General features: G+C 33.6%; 1 protein-coding gene across 4 annotated transcripts in view; it reads left to right on the top strand.

Moving 5' to 3' along the window:
* Window positions 1-12,137, top strand: part of LOC129798621 (protein Skeletor, isoforms B/C) — a 65,453-nt gene that overhangs the window by 45,966 nt on the left and 7,350 nt on the right. For 2 of the 4 annotated variants that reach the window (XM_055841857.1, XM_055841855.1), the window contains 4 exons: window positions 5,076-5,495; window positions 5,566-5,586; window positions 8,627-9,052; window positions 9,122-9,638. In XM_055841857.1, coding sequence (XP_055697832.1) covers window positions 5,076-5,495; window positions 5,566-5,586; window positions 8,627-9,052; window positions 9,122-9,638 — 1,384 coding nt within the window. The remainder of the gene's footprint in view (window positions 1-5,075; window positions 5,496-5,565; window positions 5,587-8,626; window positions 9,053-9,121; window positions 9,639-12,137) is intronic. The other 2 variants (XM_055841856.1, XM_055841858.1) reach the window with 1 other exon arrangement.

The raw sequence follows: 12,137 nt of genomic DNA, 5'->3' as shown, positions 1-12,137 counted from the left end.
TGTCGTAGTAATTTTTCAACCGATTATCGCAGCAAAAAGTTCAACTTTCAACTACTTTCGTTTGAGCTTATTCTTCTTCTTTTTATATTTTGTGTAATTTCAGTGCAACTGCTAATGGAAAATTCAATTTACTTTGCTTTTCAACTACGAAAATTCAACTTACTTGCTTTTCTACTTTGATTACTACGATAATCGTTACAAATTTACTACAGTTATCGATGCCCTCCTATTACACGCGATAATAGTAATAATTATTTTTTACTGTGTGGTCTATAAGTCGAATAAGTTTAAATAAAGCCACATTTAGAAACTACAAATGATAGTTTTCTAATTTTTTTGGCCGAACTGAATTTAACTATTGACGTATTCGGTGTAATGTAGAGACCTCTAGCGGCCAAAACGACCCTTATTCTACGATTCTAATAACTTGAAGATTTCTATTTCAACATTATATCAACAAATTGGGAAAAAACACAAAAGTCAAAAAATATAAGCTTTGCAAAGTGATTCTATTATTTTGGCCGCCACTGTATAAGTGAGATGAATCTTGTTACTTTAACAAAAGAATAACAGAAATTATTCTCTCGCTTCTGAATTTTATATTTTTTGCTACTGCAATAAAAAATCAACAAAATAGGAAAAAAGTTTCAGCAATCTTAATACAGTTGCTTCTAAACAGTGTAAATTTACTTTACAATATATTTTAATTACTGAATTTCTGTAGAGTATAAACGTGTTGAAAAGTTCTATTTGTATTTCAAAAAAAAAAAAAAAAACGATCGTTGTAAAATTTTACTAATTAATTAAAATTAATTAATTTAAAAATGAAAAACGAATTGAAAAGTTCTTAGTTAAATTGTAAATTATATAAAATTAAATAAAACGATAACGCAGTATTTTTCCACACATAAAACAATTTACTACGATTATCGTAAGCAATGGAAGATAAAAGTTTATCATAGTAATACTTCTAATGATTGGAGCAAAGAGTTTGTTTTTCAGATGAGGGTTGAATTTTACAACGATTGTCGTTTGAAGTTCCAGCTTTTAAGTTGAAAATTACAACGATTATCATTTTATTTTTCGGAATTTACCCGTATGTTTTATCACGTTGTTTTCTGAGTCAAATTATTTTAAATGATAATTCATGCAAAATGCAACTTTTGATTGAAGATGGAGTAGTTGAAAAATGAAGCCTTCTTTGATAGTCGTGTTACTTTTACTTCATACGATAATCGTAGTATTTTTTACTATAAAACAAATTACTACGATTATCGCATGTACAGATAGAAGAAATATTAGCATGCTAAGTGATATTTACAACGATTTATCGATTTTTGAATAGAAAAAGGCTATTTTCTTCCTGAAAGTTCAACTTTACAACGATTTTTTTCCTGAAATTCAATTTTTTTTGTTGAATATTACTATGATTATCCTTTTTTCGCAGGTAATTTAACTACAGGATATTTTAACACATTTTTCCGTGTGAACTAATTTCAAATGATAATCGTTGTTAAATGCATTTTTATGGTTGAAAATAGAGTAATTCCAAAAATAGTCCCTTCGACGATAATCGTGTTACTTTCATTACGATTGTCGTAGTATTTTTCCACCATAAAACAAATTACTACGATTATCATATATTATAGAAGAAGAAAAACCTATTCTGGTGATATTTTCAACGATTATCGAGCAAAGATAATTTTCCAGAAGAAAGTTGAGTTTTACAACGATTATCATTTTATTTTTTGGAATATCACTATAAAATATTTTAACTCATTTTTGCTTCAAAATGGAGCAATTGCAAAAATGAATCCTTTAACGATCATCATTGATAATAATATACGATAATTACGCGCAATAATAGTAGTACTTTTCTGTACAGTGTAGTTAATTCCATCACATAATTTATTTTGCATGTTCTATAAATTCTTCTCTGGAATTATTTTTTTAAAAGTGCAATGTTGCGAAAACATATTCCGTGACATTGCACAGTTTCACTAATTTTATCAAATTTATCAAACAGAGTATCAAAAGCTTTTTTTCCGTATGGAGAATCTGTTGCATTTGATCCATTTCAAATTGATTGTATGAATGTATCCCAATAGATAGTACAACATTCTAGTCTTGTTGTGACTTTTTGGAAAATACCGTGCGTATCACCTCGAAGCCACCACAATCCATCCCCCGGTGACGCTCCCCGACGTATCCGTCCATTTTTGCCAGCATCGTCGCTCTGGGGTTGGATGACTGGTGAGAGAGTTTCCACAAAATGGTCCCTCCCGACTTTATCGACCCCGAATGTGGGGGATGCGCACGCACAGAGCTACTGTTGCGGCTTCCCTTGACGAATGGGGACGTTCGAGGGGTTGAAGTCTGCACGAGAGTGGATTGGAATCAGACATCAACTCTGGGGGGTGAAATTGTCATTATAACTAACGTGTACATTAACTAACAATGTTACCAACTCCATGGCAATGTCTACTATGTATATATTATACTGTACGCGGACTGTACACTCAAAAAAATTCTTTTTACACTATCCCATTCAATGCTGTAGAACATTTACTATTTTAAAAATGCTTCTTAAATATTGTATCTCTCCTGAAGTGTATTCTTAAGTGAAAATATTTTTTGAAATGTTTTGTACTAAAAATTAATGATACTAGAAAAAATTAATGATTAGAAGTTTAACCCTTTAAGGACGAGAAGCTTTCCGCTGAGCGGAATTCAATGAAATCAAGTTTCCCTCGATATTTTAACCTAAATAAGAGATTTACGGTTAAAAAGAAATTTTCCCATCCCTAGGAGTCCTGGAAAACTATGGGTCATATATGACCCAATCGTCCTTAAAGGTAAAAAAGCACAAAATTTTCCTGATAACTATTTTACTCGTTTGTTTTGTTATTTTTGAAGGATAATAACTTGAATATATTTGTAATAATAATGAAAAAAATATTTAGAGTACGAGTAAAAAGTAAAACGATCAAAAATTAATTTTAAAAAATTCATTCAATTTTTGGTCTCAAAGAATTTTGAAGACTGGTACACAAAAACAATAATTTTTATGAAAAAATGTATTATTGTTTACTTCATTTTTAATTTTTATGATATTAATCGAAACAAGTTTCGCATACTGGTAAGGTAACACAGAGATAAATGTCGCATGCCTCACAAACACAATTGGTCTTATAATCCTTTTTTCTGATAGTACCATGTGCACCTCAGTTTTCTTCGAAACATGTTTAATGGTAATGGGTAGGTGCAATGTTGCTTGTCTCTGGGAATTTCAGACGTTACAGTTGCACATTGCTGTGAATCCGGGAGTTCTTCCGGAGTTAATACGTTCTCGATGAAGACTTCAAAGTCCACTTCAGCCACGTCTTGTTCCAAATATATTATGTCACTTTCCTTCAGGACAAGATTGTCGGCATCATCGCTATTTTGCGGGCATAATATGTGGATGATTTCGGGTTCATTGATCATGACTTTTTTTTTAGTCATCTACAAGAGTAAAAAGTTATGAATTTACAACATATACGCAGAAGTATCTTATAAATTATCAAAATATTACCTTCTTCAATCAGTATTGCACTGGGAAATCTCAGCTAATTGATATATCACAAAATATTATACGAATAATTAACTATTTTGCGCACACATAAACAAAAACATGAAACATTCTATCCTCAAATCTTCGAAAATCCACTAGAGACAGATTCGGTGTTTTTTTACCTTTAGGGACGATTGGGTCATATATGACCCATGAAAATTATGAAGCTTTCCTGAAAATAACAATAAACTATAATTTTTACTTTGTTGAGAAATATTATGTATAGTTATTATAGTTTCTAGTCCCAAGAGGTTTTAGCTTAAAAAAATTAGAAATATTAAAAATATTAAAATTCAAGTACCAACGTGAAAATTTGAAAATTCGTTATTTTTGAGCTCAAATATTTTTTATATAGCAAATAGCTGGAGATTTGCAAAAAATATCCTAGATTCCTACATCTTTCTACTTCGTGATTATGTACAAACATTAGACAGAAATAACTTCAAGTAGTCAGAAAAAATTATTTTCTCTATGGGTCACGGGTGACCCAGTCGTCCTTAAAGGGTTAAAGATATTCTAGAATTAAAATCTATGATTTAATTTCAGATTATTGAGCAATTGTTGAGCACAATAAAATTATTAGAACAGATTTGTTCTAAAAATAATTTTTTGGATTTGGTCGCTCTCCAAAAACTTTTGCATTTGAAAAACTATATTTAATTAAGGATCGTCGAACTGGTGTAACTAAATAACCGATTCACAATATTCGGATTAATGAGTTGCCCGCATTTTTTATCATTAAAAACCTTTCCAAATCTTGAATTGAGAAATTTCTCAACATAATTTTATTATTATTTTTTTTTGGTCGTCGGATTTCTTTCCTAATTTCTTGGTCATAAGATCTTCGAATAAGAATTTAAGGTTTAAAGATTTATAGTGTTATTCCAATGAAAAATGATAACGGGAAATGTCCAGAACATTATTTAGCACTTTACTGTTCTCAAGTGCTTCTGTATTATCGACTTTTCTTTATGTTGATTCCTGTCACGACTGTTTAGTCGTCTGAAACGTTTGAAACACAACGAGGACTGGGAAAAACAATCAAGACAGGAACCAACCCAAAGAAAAAGTCGATAATACAGAACCACTTGAGAACAGTGAAGTCCTAAATTTAAAAATAGAAATTTAATTTTTCATTTAAAAAGCACCATTATTTAACAATTGAGAGAAATATTCAAAATGACAAATTCATAGATTTTTCGGAGTGTATGTAGCACCACACGATGGAGGTGTTTATTTAACTTTTTACCCATATTCCGTGGGTGGAGTAGGTTAATTTTGTTTGAACGCTTTCGATCATGGGGCTGCCTTTGACTTTACACTGACAAATTCTCGAAATCCCGTGGGAGTTTGATGATGAATGAACGAGAGATTGATGTTTTACGTCATGGAGTTTATCCAGTTAGTAACCATGTTAACGGGAAACTAATGAGCAAACTTTTCCCTTTATTCCCAATTGTAGGTGGACTTTGGGGAGGTATTTATTCCACCTGGACTTGAAGTGCCAAAGCCTCGTGTCCTTCCGGAATTCAAGCGATTGGCCCATGGTTTGAGGAGCAGCAACATCAGCGTTCTCGATGCCAAGACATTCTACATTCCCAACCTTCACTACGACGGAGCCGGTCCGGATGCCTATTTCTGGGTGGGAAATGGCACTGAGCCCAACATCATGGGTATTAAGGTGCCCAACGAGATGGGATCTCTCGAGCCACTCAGAGGTTACCAGGGGGAAGATATTGAAATTCAATTGCCTGGAAATCTCACTGTCTACGACATTGACTGGTTGGCTGTTTGGTGTGTGGAATACCGCCATAATTTCGGCCATGTCTACATCCCTACAGATCTCGATGTTCCTCCGGCTCTTGGACAAACCAAAATCCCGGTGAGTTTAATGTTTGTATTTGCAGAGCATTTCACAAATGACGCTGTACATTTCCCTTTGATTTCACAAGCCGCCCTGGTGGTACAAACCAGTGAGTAGAAAGTCAATATGACGAAATTTTTTCGGTGTTTTTTTTTATTTATTTATTTTTTTAAATAAGTTATTAAAAAGACACTACTTTGGAAATCAAAAATGTTATTAACAAATCATAGAAACAAAAGTTTTTTTGTTAATGTTTTACTTATTTAAAAAAAGGTTTTTACATGAAAATTTCATAAAGGAGCTTCTTATAAATTTTTATGAATAAGTATTTTTTATGAAACAAACTTCGTGGAAATTTGAAAGGACTTAAAAAAATTATTTAAGGATTTGTTATTTGGTACACAGAAAAAATATTTTGTAAAAATGTTCGTAAATGTTTGTGAATTCCTGGCGGAGTTACGAAATGCTCGTAAATCGTATAACCCACAAACAAGTTCGTAAAAGTTTGCACTTTTTCACAAACACAGTTCGTAACATGATCACTTGATGAGCATTTTTTGTACTTTTACAAACATTTGTTTGTAAATGTTCGTGAACAAACACAAAATGTTCGTAAAATTTTGTCATTTGTTCGTAAATTTTTGTTTATCTGACGAAAAAATGTTTGTAAAAGTGCAAAAAATGCTCGTCAAGTGATCATGTTACGAACAATGTTTGTGAAAAATGTGCAAACTTTTACGAACTTGTTTGTGGGTTATACAATTCACGAGTATTTCGTAACTCCGCCATAGGAATTCACAAACATTTACGAACTTTTTTACAAAATATTTTTTTTCTGTGTAGTGTTGGCTTCGAAAGTGATCGTTTTCAACTTGAAATTATAAATATTAAGGGATCCTGGATCAACAGTAATAAAACAGATATATTTTTTTAATTTGCTCTCGAAGACCAAGGAATATTTCTTCTCAGATCATACATTTTTAAAAATTGTGAGATAAATAATAGAAAACAGGGGGTTAAGAAAAAGCAGAAAAGTCGAACTGGAAACGGAGGCAGCCAAAATTCCGAGAGTCAAAATCCCGAAATCCAAAATACAGAGAGCGAAAATCCCGAAAGCGAAAATCCCGAAAGCCAAAATTCCGAAAGCCTAAATCCCGGATGTTCAAAATCCTGAAAGGGATGAAATTGTACGGAGGAAAATGTTTAGAATAATTTCCCAAGACTCAGAAAATTTCCCTTTGCTTCCAGCAAGCGCGAGTGAAATCGTAGGAGTTGCTACATACATATGACATTTTTGAGAATTCGGGATTTTGACTTTCGGGATTTTGTCTTTCGGGATTTTGACCGGGACCTACTGGAAACAATTTGCTTGGCACTCATTATTTACTGCGCACCCCTTCATACCTTTAATCCCAAAAGGTTATTTTAGATAAGCAAAAAGAGAATGAGCAATAAAAGATTAAAAATGGTCAAAAAAAAGTAAATTTGATCAACAAATAATTAGAAGTGATCAGGAAAATTATTCAATTTGGTCAGTAAAAGTAAAATACGATCAATTAGAAATTAAAAGTGGTCAGTTTAAAATGAAAATTTTTCAGAAAGAATAAAAATCCACCAAACATGGTAAAAAAAAATTAAAAATGAGCAATAAGTATTCAAGTTGGCAAGCAAGAAATTGAATTTTTATTTTTTTTTTACTGACCGAGTTTTATTTTTTGACTACATTTTCTTTACTGCTCATTTTTAATTTTCACTGGCCACATTTTATTTTTTAATAAAATAGAATCTTTTTATGATTTTACAGTTCTTATTTATTTAATTATTTGTATTTTTTTAATGCTTTTACTGTTTTTTTTAAGTTTTTACTCACCAAACCTTTTTTCATTTATTTTTTATTGTGAGTTTATTCTTTTCTTTTAGATAAAAAGAAAATCTGTAAGAAAAACTCTTCGAAAACGGTTTCGTATTTATTTTGGTAAAAAAGTGGTCCTAATTGATATCTTCTATTTTCTGTGGGAAATATGGGTTTTGAAAGAGGGAAGTATCGTCGGATCCATTAAGAAACATTCTTTGTCCTATAGACTTCAAAATCCTCCTCTAAATACCTTAATTTGAAAATAGACTTAGGGCCTAAATAGACTTGGGTTGATCCTCGAGAATATTTTGTTTGTAAAATTAGACAGTAGAGGATAAGATAAAGAAAATTTATGTAAGGGACCTCTAATTGATGATCCTTAGTGTATGACTATTTGGTAAATCTCTTTAGTGCAAAATTTTACAGGCAAAATATTCTAGAGGATCAGCCTGAATCTATTTGGGCCCTTAGGTCAATGCTCGATGATATTGAGCCCATTGAGCCCCTAATATTTGGCGGTGAAAGATCAGTCCAAATTTGTCATAAGAGTTTTTGATCAGGAATTAGAGGTCCTCGCCTGATCCTTTATAAGGAAATCTTATATGGGCTAAATATTCTCTAGGATCTGACAGACTATTTGGGAATTTAGGTTGCTTAAGGTTCACAAAATTGTTTGTTCTTTTCCGGATTTTTTGAATGATTTCGTGGGCAATTGCCACGGATTTCTCACTGTAACTTATCCCTTGTAAAATATTTTTGGTAAATCATTTATATTCCTTTTCATTTGATTTGACAGAAATTGATCGTTTATTTAATCAAACTAGCATTTCCGTTTTTTTTTTATTGTATTGTATTGTATTGTATTGTATTTATTTTTCATTACCATTAATAACTTACAATAACTCATGTTAACCCCACCGTACCTTGCGGCCATCGCCGTCTTAGCGTTGGTGACCAACCTCCAGGGTAAAACGATGGAAAACCCCTTCATAGGTTGTATGGTCAGGTTTACACTTTTACAATTTTTTTAAGTGGTGAGTCTGTCCATGAGTGCCTTAATGGTAAGAAATGGGCCTAGCCATAAAAGCTGTTTGGCCACTATACACAACAAATTGTTGTAATTAATCTTGTAATTAATGTTGTAATTTAATCTAGAATATCAAAATATTTTCAATTCTGTATTCTTTTTTTCCGTAGAGCTTCTTTCGTTTGGTTGAACATTTCATTGCAATTCAATTGAATTACCGATTGGAATTCAATCAGAAAGTTTAAATCAAATTTGTCTTCCTTTTAGACAACAACAACGGCCAAACCGCAACACAATAATTGCCGAGAAATGCTCGGTGGAAGATTGCAGGTGAAGTGGGAGATTCAGGGAGACAATGTCATAGTGGATTTGTATGGGAGAATCCGGGAGGATCAGTATATGGCATTTGGATTGTCGGGAGTCCAAGGAAAGTCCCAGATGATTGGTGGTGATGTCGTTGTTGCATTCTACGACACGAAGAAACGTATCTTCTGGGCAGAGGATTACTACATGTCGCATCTGTCTCAGTGCGATGGGAAGCATGGGGTATGCCCGGATAAAAGAATTGGAGGCCGAAATGATGTTATGGTGATTTCTGGGGATAGGAAAAACGGAGTGACGAGTGTGAGATACTCAAGACCGCTGCAGACGAATGAGCCCATTAATGATAGGCCTATTCCCGTTGATCGAGAAGTAAGTTCTCCAATTCCATTTTATTAAGAATCTTCGATAGAGATCCTTCTGTTCTTGTCGTTCTTGTAGATTTCTGTGATTGGAGCTATAGGACCACTGAATTCGGAGAAAGAAGCAAACGCACATCTTCACAATGGCATGGATGCCACAATAGAAGACATCCAGATAAACTTCTCCTCCAAGAATGACCACTCCTGTGTGGCATCAATCTATGAATTCAAGGAGGAGAGTGACCTCAAACCCTGGCCACCAATGAAAATTGTCGGTGATACAGAGATTCGCGCACGAATTGGACCAACAGGCGGCAAAAGGGGCTACACACCCATCACGAAAAATCCCTCATGGGGAATCGCGTGGTACTTGAATGATATGCTCATTCCCGAATTAACGGTGGAACGGGGCAAAACCTATACGTTCATCATTGAGGGTGGTGATGAACCAGCACAACCTGCCCGCTACCATCCTCTCTATATTTGCAATTCGCCAGAAGGTGGCTATGGGCAATTGACGGCAGCAGAGCAGAACAAACAGACCGTCTATGCTGGAGTGGAAACCGATCCGGAGGGATACAAAATTCCCACTGGAGGTAAGACAATGGGCATTTTATGGCAATGGGTTAAATTAATTAAGGAATATAGGAAAAAATTTAGTGGTATGAAACTTTCATCAGAATCTACAAAACTTTTCCCTATGCAAAAATCATTCGATTTGGCGATGGCTGCGCAAGAATGATGGTTTTCATGATTCACTAAAACTATTATTTAGTCATCCGTTTTTTGCCTGAAGTTTAATAATTTAGTTGGCTTGTAAAGTGGTTTAGCTAGAGTGACAAAAATTTAACATATTCTGGCCGGGGAAGACACATAAAACATAGTTTATTAGCTTTTAGAATCTGATACATTGCACAAAATCTCCTGCGGACAATACAATTTTATGCGAAAAATAGAATTTTCCGTGAACAGGAAAATGTCCCGAATACAGCAAAATTTCATTAGGATCAGGAAAATTTCGTGAGAACAGTCAAATTCCCTGAGAACACTAAAATTTTCTGAGCACAGTAAATTTCCTTTGGAACAGTAAAATTACCTTAGATCAGCAAAATCTTCTTCGAACAGTAAAATTTCCTTGGGAACAGGAATATTTTCTGCGAACAGTAAAATTTCCTTGTGAACAGAAAAATTTCGTGTGAACAGTAAAATTGCCTGAGCACAGTAAATTTCCTGAGAACAGTGAAATTTCCTGAGAACAGTAAAATGTCCCGAATACAGTAAAATATCTTTGGAACAGTAATATTTTCTGCGAACAGTAAAATTTCCTTGGGAACAGTAAAATTGCCTGAGCACAGTAAATTTCATGAGAACAGTAAAATTTCCCGAGAACAGTAAAAATTTCCTTGGGAACAGGAATATTTTCTGCGAACAGTAAAATTTCCTTGTGAACAGGAAAATTTTCTGAGCACAGTAAATTTTCTGTGTACAGTAAAATTTCCTTAGGAACAGGAATATTTTCTGCGAACAGTAAAATTTCCTTGGAAACAGGAATATTTTCTGCGGACAGTAAAATTTCCTTAGGGCCAGGAAAGTTTCATGCGAACAGTAAAATTCCTTGAGAACAGTAAAATTGCCTGAGCACAGTAAATTTCATGAGAACAGTAAAATTTCCTTTGGAACTGTAAAATTTTCTGAGAACAGTAAAGTTTCCTTTGGAATAGTAAAATTTCCTTTAATCAGCAAAATCTTTTTCGAGCAGTAAATTTTTTTAGGAACAGGAATATTTTCTGCGAACAGTAAAAAAAATCATTGGTAACAGGAAAATTTCGTGCGAACAGTAAATTCCCTGAGAACAGTGAAATTTCCAGAGCACAGCAAATTTCTTGGACAACAGTAAAATTTCCTTAAAACGGTAAGAGTTTCTGCGAACATTAACTTTCCTGAGAACAGTAAAATGTCCCGAATACAGTAAAATTTTCTGAGAACAGTAAAATTTCATAAGCACGGCAAATTTCCTGAGAACAATAAAATTTCCTTACAATAGTAAGACTTTCTGCAAACCGTAAAATTCCTTGAGAACAGTAAAATTATCTAAGCACAGAAAAAATTTCCTTAAGACAATAAAATTTTCATCGAACAGTAAAATTTCTCTCAAACAGCAAAATTTCCTGTTTGCTGTCAATATTCTGCGAAGAATTAAATTTTCTGCGAATGGTAAAATTTCATTGCAAAATATTTCCGGAGAACAGAAAAATTTTCTGTGAACATATAAATTTTCCGCGAAAAGAAAAAATGATTTTGAACGTTCCGAGTAGCCCTCATAAATTGATCAAGGGTTTTCAAATGAGTCAGTCGCTCAGGGAAGGAGTGAGCTATATTTTAATAAGGATTTGCATATGCGATAGACCTCTTTTGATGACTGTTTCATTTTGTTTCTGAATCTCTCTCCATCTTCCAAAAAATACTCCTTTGGGAGTATCTGGAGAACGTGACCATCGAAGACTTTCGTTCTTGAACAACTTGTATTTACAAGCTGTCCTGGCGGACATTATATTCTTACATCCCAGTCCCCAAGGTGCCTCATCTCTCTTTCTGGCATTTTTCTCTGAGTTTTCTTCTCATGCCATTTCTTTGCTTTTCAAATTCTTTGAGGTATATGGAGAATATCTCAAGAAACATCAATGTCTTTAAATTTTTGATGCTTTTGGGATGATTAAAGCGGACATTTGCTCCTCAGACATCTCATTGCCTAAAAGTTTCCTTAAGGCTTTAATAGAATGTATTTCTCGATGGATTTGCGTAAAATTTGGTTTATTTGGTAAAGTACTATAACAAGGCTAAAGGACCTAGTATCCACGGACACGGACACATGGGATACAGGCTCAATATTGTACGTACGATACCGTTCTCAAATCTCGCATCCCGATAAATTGAAGTACTCAATGCAATTGGTTAAGGACATGTGGTATGTTGAGCAGAACACAATGTTAGAGTACTTGTCTAGATAACGAGCATCTGGATAAATTGTCTAGATTATTCCTGGGTGGAGTTAGGAATCTGGAGAAGATTGGATACTTTTGAGTGTCTATTATTCT

The sequence above is a fragment of the Phlebotomus papatasi genome, chromosome 1 (genome assembly GCF_024763615.1).
Source record: "Phlebotomus papatasi isolate M1 chromosome 1, Ppap_2.1, whole genome shotgun sequence".
Taxonomy (NCBI): domain Eukaryota; kingdom Metazoa; phylum Arthropoda; class Insecta; order Diptera; family Psychodidae; genus Phlebotomus; species Phlebotomus papatasi.
Note: the sequence above shows the minus strand (reverse complement) of the source record. Positions and strands in the feature narration are given on the sequence as shown.